The sequence below is a fragment of the Camelus ferus genome, chromosome 13 (genome assembly GCF_009834535.1).
Source record: "Camelus ferus isolate YT-003-E chromosome 13, BCGSAC_Cfer_1.0, whole genome shotgun sequence".
NCBI classification, from domain to species: domain Eukaryota; kingdom Metazoa; phylum Chordata; class Mammalia; order Artiodactyla; family Camelidae; genus Camelus; species Camelus ferus.
Window position 1 is genome coordinate 28,841,824 of NC_045708.1, and position 26,111 is coordinate 28,867,934.

Here is a 26,111-nt window from a genome sequence, read left to right on the forward strand (position 1 = left end):
GCTATACATTTTGTCTGATTGATCTTTTTAACATCCCAACATGTCTCACATCTACATCTGTATCTTAGAAATCTCTCCTGAGCTCCAGAACATTATATTCAACATCCCACTGGATATCTCCACTTGGGTATCTCATAGTCACCTCCAAGTCAGTATGTTCAAAACTCAACTCAATTTTTTCAATAAAATCTGTAATCCTTAATCCAGGAAATGGTACCACCCCTCATCCAATTCTCCAGTTTATACTTCTCCCTCTCCCTTATTGATCATTTCCCCTAATCTATCACTAGGTCCTATGTATCCTATTTGGGATCTCTTCAGTATGTATCCTCTCTAGTCCCATTGTCAGTGCTTTAATGAGGCTCTTAGCATTTCCTAACTGCTTAAATAGATTCCTGGTTTTTTTTTTCTGTATTTAATGGACTCATCTCTCTATCTTCCCCACTGCTGCTAGAGAGATCATTTAAAACACATAACTAATCAAATTATTGTTTGAAATCCCTAAATGGTTTCTCATAAAGGACAGATTCCTTAATAGAACAATTGGTATAGAGCATTGCCTATTTTTCCAGCAGTAGCTCCCAAACTTCCCCCCAAGCATACTTTTCTCCAGCCATAAAGAGCTCATAGTCCTCTAAATATTCCATGCTATTTCATGGTTTCTGCTCATCAACTGTGCTGGGGTTTTTTCTTCTTTCTGCCCAACTTCTTTAGTTAGTTCCTACTCATCCTCCCAGATTTAGTTCGTGTCACATCCTCAGGGAATACTACACAACATTTTGTGAAGTTTTGGGGTGAACACTTGAATTCTTGGCTAAATTTACTAAATAAAGAGATCAGCCTTATCCTGCAGGAATTTTGGCCAGAAAGTGCTAACATGGGATTTAAATTTTACAAAATTACTCTGGAATCAGTATGGAAGACCATGGCTTGACATGAAGCAATAGCCAGTCCTATACCACTTCAATTTGATTCACACTGTTGCTTGCTACACTTCCTTCTTTTCTTGCCCTTGCTAGCATGGGTTTGCACCTTAAAAAAAAAAAAGCCTCCAGTCCTTGCCTCAAGCTCTGTTTTTGAGAAGATTCTGGCTAAGACAAGCATATAACCCCCGTTTCAGTAATCAGGGTCAATGGGACAATTTCTGGACTTCCTGTTTTTCCACTGGACATAAATCTGGAAGACTGTTGCCCTGGGAGATACTGGCAGTGGAAGAGGAAGGAGGCTGCCAATAAGTAGAGAAACACAGAGGAACTAAATCCAAGAAATGGAGACAGAAATCTCAATTCTGGTCACACTGTTTTATGCCTGGATCAAGCCTCACCTGAAGCTAGAGCTCTTGGGTTTTCAAACTGATAAAAGAATAAACCCTAATTGATTCAAGGGTTCAAATGTCCTACATTTGAGGCTGCCTGTTTTTAGCAGAAGCTTGGCTCAGTCTTAAGTGCTTAACTTATTCCCATCTCCCCTGACTTTCTAGCTTAGGGCTACCTTTTCTGGCTTTCTCCAACTAAGTAACACCCTATTCAATGACCAGAAATTGGTGTTTGGCTGAGGAGAGGCTGATCTTACATGGTGACGAGAATCTTCTCATACTGTCAATGGGTTTCTCTTAAGCGTGTTAAAGTTATGTCAGTGATTGTTTTAGCACCTGTGGGGAACACAAATTTGAGCAAGGTAAGTTCCCTGCTGGTAGGTTCTGATGCTCAAGAGCAACATTGTCCAAGAGAAATATAATGTGAGCCACGACACAAATGTGAACCACATTAAATAATTTAAAAATTTCTACCCGCCACATTAATACAATTAAAAGCAATAAGTAAAATTAATTAAAAAATAGATTTAACTCAATATATCCAAATATTACCATTTCAACATGTAATCAGTATAACAATTATTAGTGAGTTACTTAATTTTTTTAACTAAGTCTTAAAAATACAGTATATTGATAGTTACAGCACGTCTCATTTTGGACTAGCCACATTTCAAGTGCTTAAGAGCTAAACATGGCTAGTGGCTACCGATGGCTGGGAGTCGCTTATAGGTCAAATGACAGCACAATTCCGTCCCGAGTCAAAACACACGCACAGCCAGCGGCGCACGGGAAGGACCGGTCCAGAGCTGTATCCTGCATCAGGACCCTCCTCCGCCCCGCAGCCAACGGGCTCTCGCGGGATCCGCGGACTCGCGAGGACTAAACGGTGCCGCTGAGGCCTCTGGGAGGGGCGGTCCTTGGGCAGCCGCTGGGCATTCTGGGCCTGGTCTCCGGGAGGCTTCTTAGGACGCACAACAGCAAAGGGCCTCTTCCGGACTTTAGCGTGCGCATCGAAGGTAAGAGTTGGGGAGCTGTTTTGAGGCTGCGGCGTTCAGAGGAGTATCCGAGGTTAGGGGAAGGCCGGCGAATGGGGGTGGCTGGTGGAGGTGTTGCGGTCTGGAGCCCAGGGATCTGTCCCCGCTGTTGCCGCGTCCGCCTACCGGCTGGGAACGTCTCCGTGGCAGCGGTGTATCTCGTCTGTCTGCTCTTGTGCCTTTAGGACCTTGCGCCCTCCAAGGACCCTGCTGTTGGCTAGGACCCCTTCCCGAGGCCAGCGACCCCTTGCTCGCTCCTCCAGGATATTGCCGGGAGTGCTCAGTAAACTTTCGGGCATGCTTGAAACTCCCGGGAAGACAATGGTTTGGGGCCGGTGGGAAGGCTCCCGCTGAAGGCGGTAGTTTTCGGGGCCCACAAGTCTGGGCTGCACTTAACAAGTCAGGATGTTGAGGGTGAAGGCAGTGGCAGTTCCTCAACAGCAGGAGCCCGTCAGAGAGGAAAAGCCTCTGATCTGAGATCTCTGCTTGAGCTTCTGGACCTAGGTTGGGGCTGAAAGAGGGAACTGACCTTGGAGCTCCTGGGGGGACAGGCGTTATTTTTGACCCTTTCACTTGCAGGGAGCAGGGATTGGATCAAGTAACTGCATCCAGGGTATGGGCAAAACGAAGAAGTCATGGAGAATTTGCCCTCGGAGAGAGGCAGGCGTCACCTAGGACCTGGGTTGGGCAACAGTCTGTGCAGTGTGGACCAGAGAGGAGGAAGCGCCACAATGCGAGGGACAAGTGAGGAAGGACCAAAAGTCCCGGTTCCACCACAGCAAGGCCCAGAGTTGCTAATCTGAATTCTTCGATTGCAGACTTTCAGAGCTCCTTTCTCCTTCCTCAGCCTCGTCATTTCAGCATTCTGCCTTTTCCTTTGAGAAGTCAGATCATCCAAGTCCAGGTGAGTAGAAGTTTCCTCTCTCCTAAAGTTTACTCATTTGTCAGAGGGAATAGATATACTGTCTCATCTCTTCCTTGGGAAGGAGAAGGAGATCCACATTTGTTGAGTGCCAGGATGTGTACTGTGTCTTATCACTCAATAGTTTGGGTAGCTGAGTGTGGTTGGAAGGAGTATTCTAATTTTAAAGATGTATCAGAAAACAGGAAACTTGCATAAGAGTATTCGTAAGGCAAGTAGCATACTACTACTGCTGACCTAGTTAGGATCAGGTTCTGAACCCAGATCTGTAGGACCGGCAGACTTTTGACACTATGCTGATGTTTCACAAACGTCTCATTCACTTACCACCTGATGATTTTTGCCATACCTGGGGCCTACCTGTATTATTTTTCTCATATTTTTAATTTTATACTTACATTTATTTAAAAAAATCAAACTTATCCTGAGAAACACTGTATGAGAAATTATGTATTTGATGGATGCTCTAGTAGCTTTATATTTATTCTAGCATATATCTAAAGGTGTTGATCTATGTACCATATAAAATCATCTCTTGTCAGAAAGATACAGAATGTATTTTGGGACACCATGCACTGCATTATGCTTTGGCTGGATTTTTTTCTGTGTAGGAAAGTCCAAGCAGCATATCTGGGTCTAAATTGTCCATCCGCAGTGCATTGTTTTTTTCCTTTAGATGAATAATTCCACAGAGAATGCCCCTTTTTGTGTCATCTCTACAAAACATTTCACTTACCTATTAAGGGCTACCCTGTTCTGAATGTTGTGTGTAAAGCAAGTAAGAAGTCCCTACATTTCAGGAGCTTACTCTCTCTGGGGAGTTGATACATATACGTGAAATAATTAAACCAGTGCTGTCCAAAGAACTATCTGTGATCAGGGAAAAGTTCTGTCTCTGTTCCTTATAATGTGGTACCCACTAGCCACATGTAGCTACTGAGCACTTGAAAAGTACCTAATGCAAGAAAGAGAAAATGAAAAAAAAAAAAATTTTTAATTTTGTTTAATTTTAATTAAATTTAAGTTGCTATATTGGATAGCCCAGGTCTAGATACTTGAAGTAAACTATTTTCAAGGTCAGTTGATTTGGATTTAGTGCCCTCCCCCTACGGAGGTGACGGGTGGGGAGGGAACAAGCCAAAGTATATGTGTTAATTGCTATTTAACTTTTGTTTCTTGGTGGAGGGTAAAGATTCTTTCCCACTTTCAGGGACTTTATAGTCCAAATAACATACTCATTATGAAACTGTGTTCATCGAAGACATATTTATAGTTTAAGAGACTTGTGCAAATGTGCAGCTTCTGTGTTTTATTACTATTGACGTGTCCTATAAAGCAATCACTTTATAGGATATACACAAAAGTCTCAGCATTGTATTACTTTTGTTCATTGCAAATAACTTTTCTTCCAGCTATCTGTGTTTTCTTTCATTAGGGACATTTAGGCTATGTAAAAATTAGGAACAATGATAACTAATATTAATAGCATTTTCAAAGTATCAGATCTTAAGCGTTTTACATGGAAGTTGGTGTATTCAGCTCATTCATTGCTCATTAGCGTAGCAGGGAGGAAACTTGGTTCATAATTCCCTCAATCAGCTTGAATTCTCTGTCAAGTTATTTTCCTGGCACCCAGAGTCAAATACTAGTGGGCTAGTCATACCTTGTTTTGTTTTGTTTTCTCTCTATACAGAGTTAGGTATGTGGGGTTAGAAAGAAAGCTTAAAAAGAGTATCTTCACAGGACAATTTGCCTAATTTCTTAAGACTGAAAATATTTGAGAGACAAAATAACCAGACATACTATATAGTCTTTGTTTCTTGGTTTAAAGAAAAGCTATCCAAGCTGTTTTTAGGGCAGTTGGGAAAGTTTGAATATGGACAGGACTATTAGGGAATTATTAATTTTGTGAGATGTGCTGATAGTATTGTAGTTAATATAGGAATCTTCTTTGGAAATGCATGCTGAAGCATTTATGTTTGAAGTGTTATGATGTCTGTAATTTACTTTAAAATAGTTCAACTTAAAAAAGCACATGAAAAGAAGCAGATACAGCAAGCAACATGTCAATAGTTGTTTATTTCAATGGTGTTCATTGTTCTGTTCTTTCAATCTCCTGTATTTGTGAAATTGTTGTAAAATGAGAGGGTACTTGTCCCACAGGAGAGTACTGAAATACTGGATTTGAAGCACTTGGCTCGGTGTCTAAGCATACCATAACTGTGCACTAAATATTCACTGTTATTTATAGCAAAATACAGTAATATTTTAAGAGTATTCATTAACAGATATTTTCCACTATAAGCTAATTTCTTGTGGAGGGAGAAAACCTCCACAAGTGGGAAACATCAATTTCCATAAAGTTAGGAGGAATTTATGAAGTCAGTAAGGATAAAGTAAAACGCACCAAGAGCCTTTTCTCCTTGCCATTTTTAAAATATATCTCAAATACAAAAAGCAACTGATGTCCACATGTTGCTGTGAATATGCTCTCTCATGACTTCATGCTCTTGCTTTGTGTATGAGTAGGTCTATTTGTATTTGTCTGTAGTTAGTCTGAGTTTTGTCATACTATGTTCCAGGGAGCTACATTTGAAAACAGTCATTGTAGAGCTGATTTTTCTCAAGGAACAGTTTGTTATTGAGATTTATTTTCCTAGTCAAGGACTTTGTATCAAAGAAATTGTAGAAGTGGCCCATGGTAAACTGGCAAACATTGCTCCAGCATTTATAATGATCCATATTCACTTAAAATAATGAAATAATGTCCCAAGTCAGTAGAATTTTGAAGGAAAAAAGGCAAACCTCAAATCTCCTTTTAAATGAAGGAACTGAGGACAAGGAACATGATTTGCTTAAAGTCACATATACTATGTTAGTGCCAAATTCAGGAATAGAACTATTTTGCATTAAAAAAAAAACTTGCCAAGTGTCCATATAAGGATGATGCAGTGAGCCTTACGATTGTTAATTGTACCTATACTACAACTCTATAGCGTTACTAATTGGTCATAAATAAATAAGCATCTTTAAAGACTGTGTATAAATAATGGTCATGAATCTTTTTTACCTTATTAGAATTTGAAAGTGCTTTTGAAAATGTTTTTATTTGGATAATGCATTTCTTTAACATGATATGCAAGGCCTTTGCCCAATCCACAGCTGTACTATGGCAGAGCCTGGGGAAGAAGAGGCAGTGTCAGCAGAGGCCTCAGGGTTCTCAGACTTGAGTGACTCAGAGTTTCTGGACCTGGAAGATATGCAAGAGGCAAGTACTTCACCTAGCGAGCCTGGCCCTTCTTCCGAACTCCCTGGGAAGGATGGCAAACTCATTAGCTTACCAAAGTGGAAAAGAGGATTGGATGTCTCATCACCTATGGAGCGATTCTGTCTGAAATACTTATATGTCACTGACCTGTCTGCTCAGAACTGGTGTGAACAGCAGATGACATATGGGAAGGAGCTTCCTGGTTTCTTGACACCTGAGAAGTCAGCTGTTTTGGACACTGGTGCCAGTATCCACCTAGCAAGAGAACTAGAAGTTCATGATCTTGTGACTATCCCCGTCACCACTAAAGAAGATGCTTGGGCAATTAAGTTTCTGAACATACTATCAATGATTCCCACTCTGCAGTCAGAAGGGCGTGTCAGAGAGTTTCCAGTGTTTGGAGAAGTGGAGGGTTTACTTCTTGTTGGAGTGATTGATGAGCTGCACTATACAGCCAAGGGGGAACTGGAACTGGCTGAGCTCAAGACACGCAGGCGCCCTGTGCTTCCTCTGGATGCTCAGAAGAAAAAAGACTGTTTTCAAGTCAGCTTGTACAAATATATCTTTGATGCCATGGTACAGGGGAAAGTGACCCCTGAAAGCCTAATCCACCACACAAAACTGCATCCAGAAAAGCCACTGGGACCTTCAGTGCTGAGGCATGCCCGGCAGGGAGGCTTCTCTGTGAAGTCCATGGGTGACCTCATGGAGCTGGTCTTCTTGTCTCTAACACTGTCTGACCTCCCCATTATTGACAGCCTGAAGATTGAGTATATCCACCAAGAGACTGCTACTGTGCTGGGTACAGAGATCGTGGCCTTCGAAGAGAAGGAAGTGAGAAGCAAAGTGCAACACTATATGGCCTACTGGATGGGCCACCGAGAGCCTCAAGGTGTTGACGTGGAGGAGGCTTGGAAATGCCGGACGTGCAGCTATGCAGATATCTGTGAGTGGAGGAAGGGCAGTGGGTTGCCCAACTCTGTGCTAGAGCCACAAGCCAAAAAAGCCAAATGAACGGGTGTGCCCTTAGGAACTTTGATCTTTCCTGTTCCCAATATATTCAGCAGAGAAAACAGAACCAGTCTCTGAGCTTGACATTCATGGAGAATGTTCTTATTTTGGTTCTTTTCATATTTCCTCACCCTCTAACCTCACAAATCCATGACCAAGGCTCAGGGATGAGTGGGAGAGATCTGGGATTATACTGTCCCTGGAGCTTCGCCATAGATTGCCAAGAAGACAGAGGCTCATCATGGCTGGAGCAAAGGTATCCTTCAGCAATCACTGCTTTTCTAAGAAGAGTCTTCAGTTTCTTGTAAGTCTTTTCTCTATTTTTTTCTCAATCAAGGTGTCTACATTTTATATAATGAAATAAAGTGAAACACTGTCCAGGTTGGTTGAACTGATGTTTTTTTTTCATAATTTCAACCCTTCAAAGGGGACCACCACAAATAGTTGTGTGTGTGCTATTCCAAGCCTTTAAGTACGTACATAAACATATTTATGAAGTAGTGGAATGAGCAGAGCAAGAATTTAAAAGAAGCATAATACGTATACTCAAAGAAATAAGGAAAAGTGAAGCAGAAAGAGGAATTCATATACAATGAAAATAGTAAATGTGAAAAACATAATCCATGATGTAACATGTGACATTCACACACTGTACAATCCAGCAAGACTACTAAGTATATGCTAAGAGAAATTCTTATACATGTACAGCAGGAAATATGAACAAGAACTTGGTAGCACTTTGACAATAGCAAAGCCTAAACCGAGAAACTACCCAGTGCCTGTCATTGGAAGAGTGGCTGGTGTGGTACAGCAGCCAAAACACATGAGCTACAAGGACATGCAACCATGTGGATGAAACTCAGCACCACAATATTAAGTGAAAAAATAAGTCCCAAAAGGTTACATATGATATGATAATCTCTTTATAAAGTGAAAAACAACAAAATAAAAACAGTGTAAGGACAGTGTAAAGGTAATGGAGAAGAACCTCAGAGCATCTTAGAGGAGTCTCAGTGGAGCCTTTAACTGGAAACATCACCAAGGCCAAAGGAAAGAGTGACATGAGCATCACCTGGAAGGAGAAGGCTTGATTATGGAGACACCACGAGAGAATTTGCAAACGTAGCTGGAGGGATAAGAGTTGGCAGGGGTGGGGTTTCTGTATGAACTAGAAGGTCAAGAGCCAGCAGAAGATGGTGGATATTGTTAGTGTGACTGCATGTTATACATGAACTGGTAAAACGAGGATATTTATGGGAGTTAGAGGTGGCCTCTGGAGGCCTTCTGAGCTACACGTACTCTTTTTTTATGAACAGTGGGAATCTTCTAATAATAACTCTTCCCATTTTCTAAGTGAGTATTACGTCCCAGGCACTGTGCTAAGCACATTTTATGATTAAATTTATGTATCCATTAGTATCCCTGATGAGGGAACTCAGGCTTAGGAGGGTTCTAAAACTTGCCCAAGTTCCCACAGTTTGAAAGTGATTGACTTTAGCTGACATATGTCTGTGCCTACGCTCTTAACTATTAGGCTGTGAAGCTTTTCTGGCTGTGTTAAGCTGCCTGCTCTGTACGTTATTCTAAGCCCTAGGAAGTTTGGAATCAAATTTGGGCATGGTAAACTAGACCTTATGGGACAAGCAGTATTAAGCAAATAGTCTTCAAGAAAAGAACTTGCTCAAGGTTCTGTAGCATCATCTTAGTTATAGCAGAATCTTTAAAAAGAGGAAAAAGAGAAAATCAGTTGGTTTTAGACAGTGACTAATAGAATTTAGTCAGAATTCTATAATTCAGTAATTCCCTGAGCTCTCAAATCCTTATTTTAAATGAACATCTTTCAGTTATCACTTTATGGTTTCTCACAAGATAGTTGAGGCACCTATAGTTGGGATCACCTCAGGATTAGTGGAAATACTTCCCTGGTTTGCAGTTTCTACATATCTAATAAAGACATCTCTCCCTTGTGAATTCTGTCTGAGGTCTGACCTACAAATTATGAACCTCTTCGTTATTTTTGTTCAGTGAGTGAGCAAATAAAAAGAGATGTCATAACAAAGCTATTTCTTGATTTGTGGGGGGGGGGTTGGTTGTTTTGTGGTTTTATGTTTTGTTTTGTTTCGTTTTTTTTAACTTGTTTTTTAAAACTTGCTTCCTGGGCCAGAGAATAGGTTAAGTACCTTAATTAGGATTAGGTTCGACTGTTCACAATACAAATTGCCAAGACAGTGGTATTTAAAATAGAATTTTTTTTTCTCTCTTATGAAAAGGAACCCTAGGTACCGTTAGTCTAGGTCATGATGACCCATATGTCAGGAGTCCAGGTTCCTTCTCTCTGTTTTCTCTGAAATCAACAGGCATTTTCCTACTTCATAGTCCAAAACAGCTGCCCAAATTCCAATCACCCATTACACATTCAGCATAAAGCTCAAATAGGAAACGGGCATCATTTTAAGGACATATCATAAATTTGCAGCGCTTACATCCCACTGGCCAAAACTTGGTCACCTGGTCATAACTAGCTACAAGGGAGGTTGGGATATGTCACTTTTATTCTGAGAAAGCATATGTTCACACAAAAACAAGGTTCTGTGAACTGCCAAAACCGGAGAATGGATATTGAGTGACAGCTTGCCATCTCTGCCCCACTGAGATTTTCGGTAACAGAGCTTGCACTTTTTGCCTTGCCAAGGACTGTACACCCTTGGGGAAAGGAGGAAGATGGAACATGACTAGTCCTTAACCGATCTCCACAACTCCATCCTGGCACCAGAATGTGTCAGAACTGACAGTTAAGACTAAGTTAAGACTCATGATTTTAAAAATCTGATGTCATGTGCTAGATGGAATTTGAACAATTCTTTCTCTGCCTTGCATATTTTGGGGCAAAAGCATTAGACTTACAAGGTCAGCTTTTAGGATTTGATACTTCCAAACTCATTGGAGGCCTGCAGGAGGCAGAGCCTCAAGGCCTTGAAATCTTGAAGTCTTAACTAGTGATTCTGGACATCTCATGGCACAAAGAGAGCAGGTGTGAGAGGATCCAGCCAAGATAACTGCGTTCTGGCCCTCATGCTTTGTATAGAGAATACAGACAGGTAAACTGGCAATGACAGAGCCATGTGATAAGAGCTCGCATAGGGTGGTACAAGATATTAGAGAAATCTGGGCAAGATGTTAGGAAATCGGCACTGGGCTTTTAGAGATCAGGAAAGCTTTCTGGTGGGAGTGAAGACTGCTGAACAAAGTGAATTAGCTGAGTTAAGAAAGTTTGGGTAATGTTTCAGGCAGAGATTGGTACGTGCAACAGCCTGGCAGATAAAGAACATGGTGCGTTCAGAGATCAAAAAAATGTATTAAGTTTAGGTAGTAGGATGAAGGGAAGTGGGAGAAGACAAAACTAGAGAGATAAGCAGGGCACAGAATAAGACCTTATAAATCTTGTTTTAAGTTTGAGAGTGAGAATTGATTAAATTCTTGCCCCTAATTTCTCTCTCTCAATTTTCAATATCTTAAAACATTTGTTTTTTATTGAGATAAAATAAGTAACATCAAATTTACCATTTTAACCACTTTAAGTTTACAGTTCAGTGGCATTACATTCACATTGTTTGCCATCCATCTTCAGAACTTTTTTATCTTCCACAGCTGAGATTCTCTACCCATTAAGCACTGACTCCCCATTCCTCCCTCCCTTCAGCCCCTGGCAGTCACACTATACTACTTTCTGTCTATGAATTTGACTACTCTAGGTATAAGTGGAATCATACAATATTTGTCTTTTTGTGACTGGCTTATTTCACTTAGCATGATGTCTTCAAACTTTCATCTGTGTTTTAGCATGTGTCAAAATTTCCTTCCTTTTTGAGACTGAATAATATTCAGTTGTGTCGGTAACTTTTAAAAGTAAGTAGAAGCCAAGTAGTGTTGCAGAAGGGGAGCTGACTTGATAAAGAGAACGTGTTGCAGAATGATTTATCTCAGATAGATCTGAGATCAGAAATACTGTAGTGGTGTCACAGTCCACCAGGTTGTGTAGTTGTCAGACCCTCAAATGTGGAAGCAGAAAATGCAGAGTGGTCCTGTTGTTATGGAACCAGGGGGAGGCTCCAAGCCCTGGAGGTCTGGATGAAGTGAAAAATGAGCTGCCTTGAATTCCAGGTCAGTATCCCAGGAATACTGATGAAGGCCCCGTAAGCAAAATCTGTGAATGTGGGGCATAAGTAAGCTAAGAATCGTCATCCTAGCATCAGTTTCTCCAGTTCCACTGAACTTAACTTCTACGTCTTCCATAATGACTCCAGTAACCACAGCATTTATTGTGTATCTTTACTGGGAGTATCTTTTTCAAGTGTGTGACTTACCTTTTATTGTCATGGTGTCTTTTAATGAACAAAATTTTAATGAAGACCAGTCTCAATGTTTTACTAGTGCTTTTTGTGTCTCATTATCTTCCTACTTCAACACACTTTCTTTTACTTATCAATTTATTTTGGAGTTGTTTTATATTAATATTTATAGTTTACCTCCTTTTAGCAACTCAAAGGATTCCATTGTAAAGATACACTACTGTTTATCTAACCAGGCCTCTATTTACATACACTTAGCTTATTTCCTGTCTTTTCCTACTACAAACACTGTAACAATATATAAAGTAGAAAGTAAAAGTTGCTGTCACATACACACCTATTAATCCTGAATCCCAAAAATAACTATTGATAGAAAGTTGATGAGGTTCTTCAAGACATTTTATGGACATATCAGTATATCTTTATATATAAAACAAATATGTGTGTATTGGGGTGTATGTGATTAGACACAAAAAATCCTCCATAACTTGCTTGTTTGAGTCAAGTTTTATCATGGACATATTTTCATATTAGTATCATATCAGCAGCTGGATAATACAGTATTTCATTCTATAGGTGTAATGTAATTTATTATTTACTTATTCCTTCCCAGTCGGCACATACAGGGATAAATATAGACACATAGATGTGCGCAGCCTGTATATAAACATTGATACTGCGAATATTTTTCTAATTTTCCTCCTCTTATTCCAAGGCCTAGACATTTTGGGGTATAAGATAGGCAATTTAAAATACATCTGGATCCAGATTGCCCTGTGAAAATATTATACCTTTTAGTCTCTAGGATCCCCCAAAGCAAGGGTTTTTTGTACTTGTCACTGTTATCATCATATGACATAATAACTCAAAATTATTTTCTAAAAAGAAGTACATAAAAATGTATGTTCTTCTACACCCTAACAGTAGTAGTATAATTTTTTAAAATGATGCCAGTGTGAGATAATTGATATTTTAACCTTAATGTTTTAATTTGCACTATTCAGATAATCTGGGAAGACGAATATCTGTCCTTTATTTATTGATAATTTGTACTTTTATGAATTTCTTATATTCACTGCCCATTTTTAATGAGGATTTTAATCTTTTTAAATGATTCTTAAAAGCCAGTTTATTGCATGTCTTGTAATTTCCCTTATGGTGGAGTTTTCTGATAAAATAATACATGTTCCACATGTTCATGATCTAAAAAATCCAAAAAATACATTAAAGAATAGTAAAAGTACATTAAAATGTAAGGAAGAAAGTACTCCTTAAATTTTTTCAACTGTTATTTTTTTGGTTGTTGCTTCTCTTATTTTCTCTATAATTTCTATTATATATGTTTTCTGCATCTCCTAATTTTTCCTCTTATTATTTTATTCTGTCATTTTCTCTTAATACTGAGAAAATTGTTTGTGCTGGTCTTCAACTTCTTCAACTTAGAAAATATTTCTTTGAGTATTATCCCTCTATTCTCTTCCCTCCTTCTGGACTGCTTGTTATATGTACATTAAATTTCCTTGATCTGCCTTCTATATCTATTATCTTTTGTCTCATATTTCACTTTTTACTTTTTATCTTTACATTCTAAGAATTCTTTGACCTGTTATCTAGTTAACTAAGTAAGATTCCTGCATTTTTCCAGTTTTCTCTTCTATTCAAGAAGCCATTGAAGTTTTTGTTCAGTGATTTATTTTTCATGCCACAAAATCTCACTGTTCTCTGATTTCCCTTTTTCCGCATAAGGAATAAATGTTATAAGCATAACAAGTGTAGTAGATGCTTCACCTGAGTATTGAGCTCATCAGAAAGTCCACACAGAGACCATTAAATGTGATGAATGTGGTGGGGATTCAAACAGAACATAGGTCTTTACTATAAGGAGAATTCACAAAAGGGAGAAACTGTTTAATGTGATACATACGGTAAAGTCTTCAGTTGTAACACAATTCATATTCGTTGCACAGAGAGTGAGTCTATAAAAATGAAGGTAAGGCTTTCATTCAGAGAGTTATTTACTTTGTTAACCAGTATGATAAGGGCTTTTTCAATGGTATAAATTAAAAAGAGAAACAATAGAGCCAGAGAAACACGTTTTTGGGGGGTGCATTTATATATTGCAGTATGATTACTACAGTAGCTTTAGCTAACATCTGTAAAAATTTTTTTAATTTAATTTTATTTTTTGTGTGTAGAGGAGGTAATTAGGTTTATGTATTTCTTAGAGGAGGTACTGGGGATTGAACCTAGGACCATATTCATGCTAAGCATGTGCTCTACCACTTGAGCTATACCCTCCCCTCTTAGCTAATAACATCTTTATCACATTACATAATTATCATTTTTTTGTGTTGAGAACAGTTAAGATCTAGTCTTTTAGCAACTTTAAAATTTATAATACAGTATTGTTGACTATAATCACTATGTTGTGCATCAGATCTCCAGAACTTACTTATTTACTGTTTGTAATTTTATACCTTTCTATAGCTGCCCAATTTCAACCCACCCCTCCAGCCCCAGCCCCAGCCCCAGGTAACCATTATTCTACTGTTTTTATGCATTGAAATACAGAGAAACTCTTACATGTGCAATTTGGGGAGAACATTTTAACAACTTTTACAGCTTCGAACTAAAAAATATGATATCTAGGAAAGTAATCTTATTAGTACCTTGAGTAGAGTGAAATATATAAAATTGGTATTCATGGAAAAACTGTTTAGGAATGTTTACTTGCAAGTCACTCAGTGGCTATGGATATATTTCTTTTTTTAGATTTATATTCATATAAAAATGAATAGAGCTTTATCTTTTAATCTCATGGTTCATTTGCTGCATTATGAACATAATAATATACATTCTCTCCTAACATACGCTCTAGACTCCTACTCAGAGACATAATTGTTTCATCTGTCACTTAGCTTTCTAAATCTTAAAAATGTTACATCCAGTGATCAAGATCAAGTGTCTTCTGGACTTCTTAACTTCTCTTCCATTTAATTTTAGACATATTAGCCTTTGAAACTGGAACTCATAATTCTCAGAGGTCTAGAGTAGTCATTAATTAATTACATGGATCCACTGTTTTAATAGACCTTGATAATAATTTATTTAAGATACTTTTTAAATGTCCAAGTTGAACTTCTAAAGATGAAAAGTACAATGTCTGAGATGAAAAATAAGCTGGATGGGATTAATGACAGATTTGATACTGTAGAAGAAAAGATTAGTGGTTGCAGATTTAGCCAAAATGAAACAGAAAAAAAAAGTACTGAAAATGAAAAAACATCAATTAGCAATGGGAAAACTTTAAGTGATGGTCTAATACATATGTAATTGTTGTCCACAAAGGAAGGGAAGGGACAGAGGACAGGAAAAGTATTTGAAGAAATAATGATGAAAAATTTTCCAAATCAAATGAAAACTGTAAACCCACAGATCCAAGAAGCTCAATGACTTCTCCAAGAAACATGGAGAAAATTAAACTAAAACACATAATAATCAAATTGTTTAAAGCCAGTGATAATGAAAAAAATCTTACAAGTAACAAAAAAATAATAGTAATAATAAAGAGGGAAATAAAGAGAGAGGGAAAGAAAAATAAAGATGACAGCAGACTGTTTGTTGGAAATGATAGAAGCCACAGAAAGCAGTGGAGCATTATCTTTATTAAAGTCCTTAAATTAAAACTATCAACCTAGAATTCTTTATGCTGTGAAAATATTCTTCAGAGGTGAAAGTGAAATAAAGACTTACTGACATACAGAAGTTGAATTCATCACAAGCAGGCCTATATAGAAATAATGTTATACGAAGTCCTTCAAGCAGAAGGAAAATGATACCAGAATGAAATCTGGATATATACAAAGGAAAGATGACCGTAGGAAGTGGTAACTATGTGAGTAAATACAAACACTTTAAAATTATTTAAATCTCTTTAAAAGGTAACTTGCCCATTTAATAAAGTAATGATAATAGAGTGTTTTGTGGGATTTATAATGTATTTAGAAGTATGACAAAAGCATAAAAAGCAAGAAGGGAAAAATGAAAGTTTACTGTTGTAAAGTTCTTTTTTTAATGCCATTTTAAAAATTGAGATATAATTGACATGTAACATTATATGTTATAGGGTTCTTATATTCTGGTAAGTGAAGTGGTATAATATAACTTGAAAAGTAGTCTGTGTTAAGAACATATACTGTAGACGCTAAAGCAACCAATTACAGAGACAAAATAAAGATATATAGCTAATAAGCCAACACAGAAGATTAAAATAAAGTCATTAAAAATCATTAAAAATGTTTAATCCAAAGGAAGATTGGGAAAAAAGGAATAAATTACAAATGGGAGAAATAGAAAACACTTAGTAAGATGGTAGGTTTAAACTGGTCATACCAATCATATTAAATGTAAATGTTCTGAAGAACTTATTAAAAGGAAGTGATTGTCAGATTGTAGGAAAAAGACGAATATAAGCTTCCTAAAAGAAACTCATTTTAAATATAAAGATAGTAATAGGTTAAAACTCAAAGAATGGAAAAAGATATACCATGTTAACATTACTCCAAAGAAAGCTTGTCAGTAGAGGGTGCTGGAGGTACACTAGAGGAGGAAGTTGTGATGGTTTATTTTATGTGTCAACTTGAGTAGGCTAAAGGATGCTCAGATAGCTGGAAAAAACATTATTTCTTGGTATGTCTGTGAGAGTGTTTCCAGAAGAGATTAGCATTTGAATCAGGGTGTTGACTAAATAAAGAAGATCTGCCCTTACCAGTGGACAGTTATTATCCAGTCTGTTCAGGGCCAGAAGAACAAAAAATGTCAAGAAAGGGCAATTTCTTGCTCTCTCCTTGTTCTGGGGCATCCATCTTCTGCCCTCAGTCATTGGAGCACCCGGTACTCCAAGACTCACACTAGTGCATGCACTCTACTCCTGTTCTCAGGCCTTTGGCTTCAGACTAGGCATAACACCATCATTTGGCTCTGTTGATTCACAGGCATTCAGACCAAGACTGAATTACACACACTGGCTTTCCTGGTTCTCCAGCTTGCACACAGCAGCTTGGAGAACTTCTTAGCCTCCATAAATGCTTGAACCAATTCCAAACATCCATCTCTCTCTCTCTCAATCTCAATCTTTCCCTCTCTCTGTATTTGAAGAAGAAATACAAATAAAGTCTACACAAACTTTCAGAAAATGGAAGAGGAGGGAAACGTCCCTACTCATTCAATGATACCAGCATTACTCTGATACCCAGACCAGATATTACATGAAAAGAAAACTATAGACCAGTGCAGTGTACCCTGTGAACATAGATGCAAAGATTTTGAATAAAGTTTTAGCAAATAGAATCCAACAATATATATAAAGGACAACACACCATGACCAAGTGAGGTTTATGCCAGAATTGTAAGATTGGTTTAAAATTAAAAGTATCAATGTAATTCACCACATTAATATACCAAAAATGAAAAAAACATGATAATAGATACAGAAAATTTTTTGAGAAAATTCACCACCCATCCTTCAGAAAACTAAAACTAAAAGGGAACTTCCTCAGTCTCATGAAGAGCATCTACAGGAAACCTACAGTTAACATTATACTTAATGTATTTCTACATCGTCACAACAAACAATTGGAAATGGAAATTCAAAACTACAACTTAATAATATCAAAAATATGAAATATTTAGGGATAAATCTGACCAAAAATAAATGAGTTGTACACTGAAAACTAGAAAATATTGCTGAGAAATTAAAGTATACCTGAATTAAATGATGAGATGTATCATGCTCATGGACTGGAAAACTCAGTATTGTTAGGATGTCAGTTTCCCTCAAATTGATCTATGGATTTAAGACCCTAGCCAGACAGCTTGCGTGATGCATTTATGGAAATGAAACTATAGACATTTTCACATTCACTCGTCTTTATTTAGCATCTATTATGTGCCAGGTCCTGGAGGTATAATCATTGACAAAACTAAGATTTTATTCACACCAATTCCAATGTGCAGGGTTTTCCCCACCACAAGTAATTTTCAGACACCAGATGTTGTCCTACAATTCAACACAATTCTGACACTATCTACCTGGCAATAATGTCAGGTCTTAGAGTTTAAGGGTTCAGTCCTTGAAGACTGCCCCGCTGCCCCTCCTTCAGATGCCAATTACATGTCCAAGTTATCTACTTGTGCGTCTGACCTACTAGCTATAGGTTGGAGGTTCCAACAGCCCCCTCCTCAGGTTTTATTAATTTACCCAAGTGGCTCACAAAACTCAGAAACATTTTACTTACTCTACTACCAGTTTGTTATTAAAGGATATAACTCGGGAACAGCCAGGCAGAAGAAACGCATAAGGCAAGATCTGGGGAAAGCATGGCAGTTTCATGCTGTCTCTTGGCACATCACTCTCCCCACACCTCCATACATTCACCAGCCCAGAAGCTATCTGAACTCTATCTTTTTGGGGTTGTATGGAGGCCTCATTACATAGCCGTGATTGATTAAATCATTGGTAGTTGATTCAACCACCCTTCTCTCCCCTCCCAAAGGTTAGAAGGTGTGGGACTGAAAGTTCCAACTTTCTAATCACGTGGTTGGTTTTCTTGGCAACCAGGCCCCATCCTTAAGTGCAGTCCAAAAATCACCTAATTAATGTAACAAAAGACACCATTATTGCTCTCATCACTTAGGAAATTCCAAAAGTTTTAGGAATGCTGAGCCAGAATTGGGGATGAAGGCCAAAAGTATATTTCTTAGTCTAAATCACAGTATCACAAAAACACTGCTTTTTAATCTGCCGCACAGATTATTCTCTCAGTCTTCTTTACTGGGTCCTCTTCATGTCCCAACCGAAGCTGGTGTATTGCTAGAAGAAACTGAACTGAATAAGGGTATCTTATTCCCTTAGCATCCTGCTGATTTAGATTTTCCAGTACTTAAAAATTCTGGTGTCTATCATTTAATGATAGACACATTTCCCTTTTATAAATGAGCGCGTCTCTCTAAGCATAGCCAGAGACACCAACCCAGGAATATCTCCTCAAAAAAGCAGAAAGCCTCCGACACCTACCGGAAACCAACTCCACAGGCCTTGTGGGAAATGTAGTGTCAGATGAATAGCCTGCTCCGCAGGGGAGCCTGGGAACTCCGGGCGGGTAGTTACTTCCGCACACGCGCAGTGGGGCGGTAGTCGGTATTCCGTAATTTTCCAACCAGCGTCTCATGAAGTGAGAGTGGGTTTCTCCCAGATGTAGGAGAGCTCTGTAACCTGATAAACAGCTTAGAGCCGGAGCTGGGAGCGTGATGGTGCGAGGCTGGCAGGTATGACTCTGCAGAACTCGGGGGACATACGGGAAGGGCAGGGGGGAAAAGGGACGGGTTTATTAGCTTGCTCAACCGAAGATAAAACTTTAAAACTCTCACGTGCGGTAACTTCATTTTGGGTGTGTGGGTCCTGTCCAATTTTGGAGTAATTCAGAGAAAGCAAGAGAAGGGTCTCACTGCCACTGGGTGGGTTCCTAGATCCCAGGTGGGGGTAGAGCAGCTCTGCTTTCCTGCCCTCATAAGTAAAGATCACTGTGTAGAAGTCTGCATCAGACTGCACCTTTCCTGATTTCAGGAGCACCGTTTGCTGTACCAGAGCTTGCAAAAGGAAATATTAAACCATTTTAAGGGATCTAGGAAGAAAATATTTCTAGAGAAAGTTTGGTGCACTCTTCTTAGGATGCTCTCATAACAATCTTCTGAAATAAATGTTATCTCCCTTTTACATATGAATTAACTAAAGCTGAGAGAGGGGACGTTAACTTTCCTAGACTCACACGGTTTAGTATAGTGGAAGATCTGAGATTCAGATCCAGATGAGTTTTCTCCACATTCCATTCTTTCTGCAAGATGAAAAAAAACAAAAACCCTGCAGAACAAAGTGTTGGACTTACTTTCCTTTTGAACTATTCCAGTAATGTATGCTGAGTAAATTTCAGCTTGTCTTCTTTTTTTTTCTCCAATTATCTCTTGGTGAGTCTGAAGATTTTCCAATGAAGACTGTAAATAAAGCTCGGGGTCCCTCTTGCACATTTTAGCCTTTCTAGGGCCCTAGAAGTGCTGGTTGGAATTTCAAAAAGCCCAAACTGGGCTCATAGCAGTTGGTGAGTTCCCAGAGAGAAAGAAACAGATCTAGAGTCTAAACTGAAAACTCCTGCTTAAAAAAAAATTTCCCCAAGTCCCTCCATCCAGCCTTCTCAAGAGACCTAATTTGAGATCTCTTACTCCAGCTATAGAACAGAGACCAAGAATCACAGGAAGGAATGGCTTCCAAAGATAGTGAGCTTCAGAGATCAGGCTTTTAGTTATCCTTTTAACTCATTATTATTTACTTAGGATAAATTTCTGAGAAAAAAAGGCACTGGTTTAAATGTTAACTACTTGCTTTTAGGTCTGTAGGACAGAAATGTATAACATATCAAACTCCATGTATTCATAACACAAGTAGAGATCGTTGCTTATAAAATAGGAATTTTCTGACTTGCTAGGCATGTCATTCTCCCACTGGGTGGCATTTTCTGAGGCTGCAGCGTGTGTGCTTCTGTTCTCATAGAGCATGGTTCTATATTGCAGTCCTGGTATTTCATGTCTTTATTCTCTTCCTCATTTCTGCTTTCATAGATCTCTGTGCAAGTGCTGCAGAAATGATCAACTTCAAGGTAAGGCACCCACTTTCTGTTATTTAAATCTCTTAAAAATCCGTATAAAAAGGAACTGTGTAGTCAGGGGAAATGTAGATTCGATCCAAAAGGAAATTCAGAAAATTGGTAAGTTGATATCCAGGTTATAGGCTCTGTACATAGTTGGAGCTGCATATGTATAACCAATCTTCCTGGGGATCATAGGAAATGGATAGCCAACCAGTTAAAGTATTGGCTTTTTCCGTGAGGATAATTCAAAACAATTCCTCAGATAAGTAAAAATTTTTTCCTGGCACAATTCTCCAAAGAAAATATCTTACATTGGGATTTCATAGGGATAATGTTAGAAACACTGTTGATGGTGACAATCCTGTGACAAATATAACATCAGATTTTCTGTGACTTTCTTAGACTGTTTCCTAGAATAAGCAGGGAACCTAGTGCCAAGAAGTGCTACATGAACTCAATTTGTAAACCCAGGTACATAGCCTTTTTAATGTTCATTTGGATCCATAAGTAAACCTTGTACCTTTTCCAGAGTCTTCAGGAATTCTTGAGCATTTTCTCTTCCATGTGAATTTCACAATCAGCTTGCCAAGGTTCATAAGAGTATTTTTATTGTGATTGCACTACACTTTTAGATTAACTTGGAGAGAATTTGTAACTTTTCAATAATGAGTTCTCCATTTATTCAGTTTTTCTTTTGGTCCTTCATTACAGTTTTATAGGTTTATTATCCTAACTCTTGTATGTTTCTTATAATGTTTATTCTTATATATGGTTTAAGTTGCTATTGAGAATGGGATGGATTTTTTTTCATTATATTTTCTGATTGGCTATTCTGGTATATAGGAATGTATAGGTTTATCTATTTGACTTTATGTCAACTTACAGAATTCTTACTAAGTCCAAGAGTTTTTTACTTGCTTCTTAGATTTTCTAGGTAGACCATCCTAAACTCTTCAAATGGAGTTTTGTCCCTTTTTGCCCAATATGTATGTCTCCATTTTTTTCTTGTCTCATTGTAGTGGACAAGACTTCTCATAACTAATTTTGAATGGTATTGCTAGCCAAAATCTTTTTTGTTCCAATTTTAATGGCAATTTTCCTAGTGTTTTACTGTTTCCTCCTATATTCTGGTAGATAGTTTTTGTTTGGTTGGTTTTTGTTTTTTGGCTTTTTTAAAAAATCAAGTTAAAGATTTTTAGCTCAAGATTGTTTTCGTAAATTGAGAACTTTTTTCTTCTATCCTTTTTTTTTTTTACCTGTTAATGAAATCATGTGTTTTATTTTCTTTAATACAGCAGTTTAAAGATTTCATTTCCCAAAACTGAACTGTCTATGCATTTCTAGGATAAACCTTACCTAGTCTCTTAACTTTTTAAAGGGACAGATAGAAAAAAAAAGAGGGGGGACAGATAGTAAATATTTTAGGCTTAAAGGCCATATACCCTCTATGGCAACTACTCAACTCTGCCCTTGTAGCTTAAGTAAACAAATGGGCATAACTATGTTTCAGTAACATTTTATTTACAAATATAGGAAGCTAGCTTGTGGGTTATAGTTTGCTGACCGCTGCTCTGTATAGTTTTAACTATCTCTTTGTGATGGACGTGTTGCCATATGCCTTTTTTTTTTTTTAATTAAAAAAAAATTTTTTTATTAATGGAGGTACTGGGGATTGAACCCAGGACCTTGTGCTTGCTAAGCATGCACTCTGCCACTTGAGCTATACCCTCCCCCTCCACATGCCTTTTTTAATTTCAGTCTAAGTTAAACATGATTTTGACTTTATGGTTAAGATGATATATTTTATCATATAAGAAATCTCTATTTTTCTATTTTATTATGCTTATGTGAGGCTAGCCTGTTACCCTTATAGCCTCACTAACATCTTATTACACTTAACATGTTTATTTTGCAGTGTCTAGTAGATTGTAAGATCTCTGAGGGCTGTAATAATTTTGTTCTTTTTTGTATAACTAGTATTGTACTTGGTATGTCCTCATTAAATACTGTTATGAGTGAATGAAGAACATATAAGCAGTATTTTAAAATTATTCTATTGAGACATAATTCACATACTACAAATTGATCTCTTTAAATGTATACAATTTAGTTGGTATTTAAAAAAATATAGTCTCATAATTGTGAATTGTCTAATTTAAGAACATTTTCATTACCCTCAAAAGAAACCCCATACTTATTAGCAGTCACTCTCCACTTCTTTCTTCCCCAACCCGAAATAACTTTGTGTTTATATGGATTTGCCTATTCTGAACATTTCATACAAATGGAACCATACAATATGTGGTCTTTTGTGACTCTTTTCTTTCACTTAGCACAATATTTTTCAAGGATCATCTCTATAGTTTTACTGCTGAATAATATTACATTATATGAATATACCTCATTTTGTTTATCCATTTATTTGATGGATACCCATATTCTTGCCACTTTTACCTATTATGAATATTTTGCGTGGATATATGTTTTCAATTCTTCTGGGTATGTACCTAGGAAAAATTGCTGGGTCATATGGTAACTCTATGTTTACCATTTTGAGGAACTCCTAAACTGGTTTCCATAGTTGCTGCACCATTTTAGAATTCCACCAGCAATGTCTGAGAGTTCCAGTTTCTCCCTATCCTTGCTAACACTTGTCGTTGTCTGCCTTTGATTTTAGCCATCCTAATGGGTGTGAAGTGATGTCTCATTGTGGTTTTGATTTGTATTTTACTAATGATGTTGAACATCTCTTCATGTGCTTATGGACCATATCTGTCTTTGGAGAAATGTCTGTTCAAACCTTTGCCCATTTTTAAATCAGATTGTCTTTTTTATCATTGTGCTGTAAGAGGTCTTTTTATGTTTTAGATACAGATATCTTGTTGCAAATATTTCCCCCTATTTTGTGAGTTGTCTTTTTTACTTTCTTCATGGTGTCCTTTGAAACATAAAAATTTTAAATTTTGATGAATTCCAATTTGTTTTTTCTTTTGGCACTTATACTTTTCCTGTTATGTTTAGCGTCTAAGAAACCACTGCCTAATCCAAGGTCACAAAGATTTACTCCCTTGTTTTCTTCTAAGAATTATATATGGTTGACCCTTGAACAACATGGGTTTGAACTGTGTGGGTCCACTCCTAAGCAGATTTTTTTCAATAAATACATATTACAGTACTGCATGACCCATGGTTGGTTGAATCCATAGATATGGAGGCTGTAAAGTTACATGTGGATTTTTGAGTGTGGGGAGGGTTGGCATCCCTAACCCCCAGGTTGTTTAAGGGTCACCTGTAGTTTTAACTCTTAGATTTAGGTCTCTGATCCAATTTTAGTTCATTTTTGTATATGATGTGAGGTGTGTGTTTTGGGAAGAGTCTAACTTCATTCTTTTGCATGTGGTTATCCAGTTATCCCAAAGCCATTTGTTTCAAAGATTGTTCTTTTTCCCATTGAATTATCTTGGCACTAGTTGAATATTTTTAACACAATTGTTGTTTCTATCACAAAGTGTGTTTCTGAATCAGGTGTACAGTAGTTACGATACATAACTTTCTGAAAACTCACCAGTGGACATGATATGATCCTAAGAGGCTGCCATGTTTCTCTTGCAAGTCCTCAAATGATGCACACTTTAGTTTGAAGATCCATGTACTATTCCAGGGATCAGTGACACTCCAGGATGTGGCTGTGGAATTCACCCCAGAGGAGTGGCAGCTTCTTGACTGTGATCAGAGAACCTTGTATTGGGATGTGATGTTGGAGAACTTTAGAAACCTCATCTCAGTGGGTAAGGACAGTGGGTGGTAACTTTTCATTGAAACTCAGAATGTTTTATTAGTGCCCTTCCTTTAAGAATTGTGGAAGCTGTGAACATTCTGAAGCATTAATGAGTTTGGCCCTGAATTTTTGTGGTCAGAGATTCTTAATCCCCTTTGGGGATCAGATAGTGTGTTCATGCTTCCCAGATGGAGGCAAAGGGTCTTTTCTGTTCTAAAGCCTGTTTGTCATCCTTTCCAGGCCCTGAGACTCCAGGAGGCAAATCCAAATTGTGAGGTAGTTGTTTGTCCCCAGCACTTTGTCCCCAATTCTGTGTTGTTTCCCATGAACAGGGTGTCCAGACACCAAGACAAAAGTGATCTTCAAGGTGGAGCAAGGACAGGAGCCATGGATGGTGGAGGGAGAGAACCCACATTGGCGCACTCCAGGTGAGTCAGCGAAAATCAAGTAGACGGGAGTCTATGGAGTTGGGATCCCAGGTGGCGTGTGAGGGACAGGCACCTTTGAAATACTTTTCAGGAAGCACCTCTTAAAAGCCACACACCTTTGGAGGTGACACAACATCCTCAGATCCCCAAGTGGCACCTTCACTTCCACTCTCCCACGTGGCTGCCCTTCCTCTTTCTCAGCTCTGGTGTGGGGGGATGTCCCTCCTCTGCTCTGGCTCCTCCCACTGCCTGTTCCATCTAAGTGCTTGCTTGGTTCTCTTAATTCCTAGAATCCTCATTCTTCTTCCCTCCTCAACACGATCGCAGATCTTTTCATACACCTAGTTCTAATAATGTGGTTAGATTGTGTGGATTTGATTTTATTCCACCAACCACTGTGTAACCTAATTCTTTTGTAGCACAACTTTATTTATGAAATAGGGATAATATTAGTCTTTACCTCAAGTTTTTGTAAAGATTATATGAGTTAATAGATGCAGAACCCTTCAATTAGTTTACAGGCAGTAAGTGTTCAGTATATGTTGTTTTTATTTCAAAACTGTTAGTAACATATGCTCAAATTATTTTCTTTTTTTTAAAAAAAAAAAGTCACCCCTTTTCTTGCAGCAGGTACTCCACCTGTGTACCCACCTGGTTTGTCTTTAGTCTTCAAGTTCACTTGGGATATCTGCCTTCTAGTGCATCTTTCTGTTTCACTTGACAATAGTGATATTTTTTTGAAATCCTCCTCCAATTTTATTTGAATTGGTTCTCACTAATATGCCTTCACCCTTTCTTACTGCTTATTCCCCGTTTGTGTCTTGCCTTTTCTTCCATCTTCTGCATTTCTCCCCACAATAACTCCCTCAGAAACTTCATCACTCTAAAGGTTAGTTATTTGTTTTGTGCCATCTTCAGCCTCTTTGCCTCATGAACTTTCCATTCCCATAATTTTATCCCACCTGGCCTTATTGTCTGTTTTTTCATAGTAACCAATTTTTAATATCCTTCAGCCTTTTACCTTTATCTTTACAATCAAGGGTAATGACTGGCCTGTTGCTTTGTAGTCTCAAAGTCACTGTGGTAAGCGGTTTGGTTTTTTCTCTTAAGAATTTCTCCTTAAATACTACCTATGATTTATTACCTGTGATTTCAACTATTGGTTTACCCAAGTAATTCAAAATAAAATCTTCCCTTTCCACAGAGCTCATAAAAGAAGTATGTTTCAAATGAGTAAGACACCAATTAAGTGTATTTTAGATTCCCTGGGGCCCCACTTTCTACTAACATAAACCAAATGGGTTTTA

At 38.0% G+C, this 26,111-nt stretch overlaps 2 protein-coding genes across 4 annotated transcripts in view; both read left to right on the forward strand.

Moving 5' to 3' along the window:
- The first annotated feature begins 2,202 nt into the window (after nucleotides 1-2,202).
- ZNF684 (zinc finger protein 684) overlaps nucleotides 2,203-26,111 on the forward strand; it is a 32,465-nt gene continuing 8,556 nt past the window's right edge. The window contains exons 1-4 of one of the 2 annotated variants that reach the window (XR_004324950.1): nucleotides 2,203-2,331; nucleotides 2,929-3,253; nucleotides 20,570-20,607; nucleotides 24,709-24,804. Coding sequence is in view for 1 of the 2 variants with exons in the window: in XM_032493934.1 (XP_032349825.1) it covers nucleotides 20,593-20,607; nucleotides 24,260-24,386; nucleotides 24,709-24,804 (238 nt within the window). In the remaining variant the exon portion in view is untranslated. Of the gene's footprint in view, nucleotides 2,332-2,928; nucleotides 3,254-20,569; nucleotides 20,608-24,259; nucleotides 24,387-24,708; nucleotides 24,805-26,111 lie in introns of those variants that run through there. The other variant, XM_032493934.1, reaches the window with a different exon arrangement.
- Nucleotides 3,114-9,605, forward strand: EXO5 (exonuclease 5). 2 transcript variants are annotated; one of them, XM_032493936.1, is made up of 2 exons: nucleotides 3,114-3,253; nucleotides 6,415-9,605. In XM_032493936.1, exon 2 carries the CDS (start codon nucleotides 6,441-6,443, stop codon nucleotides 7,551-7,553), a length of 1,113 nt encoding a protein of 370 aa, XP_032349827.1. In that variant the 5' UTR covers nucleotides 3,114-3,253; nucleotides 6,415-6,440; the 3' UTR covers nucleotides 7,554-9,605. The 2 variants fall into 2 exon arrangements, with proteins under 2 accessions (XP_032349827.1, XP_032349826.1); XM_032493935.1 differs by having other exon boundaries at nucleotides 3,115-3,253; nucleotides 6,434-9,605.

Bases quoted from the DNA above. Each gene is read 5' to 3' on its own strand.
- EXO5 (XM_032493936.1), top strand. From the start codon at position 6,441: ATGGCAGAGCCTGGGGAAGAAGAGGCAGTGTCAGCAGAGGCCTCAGGG.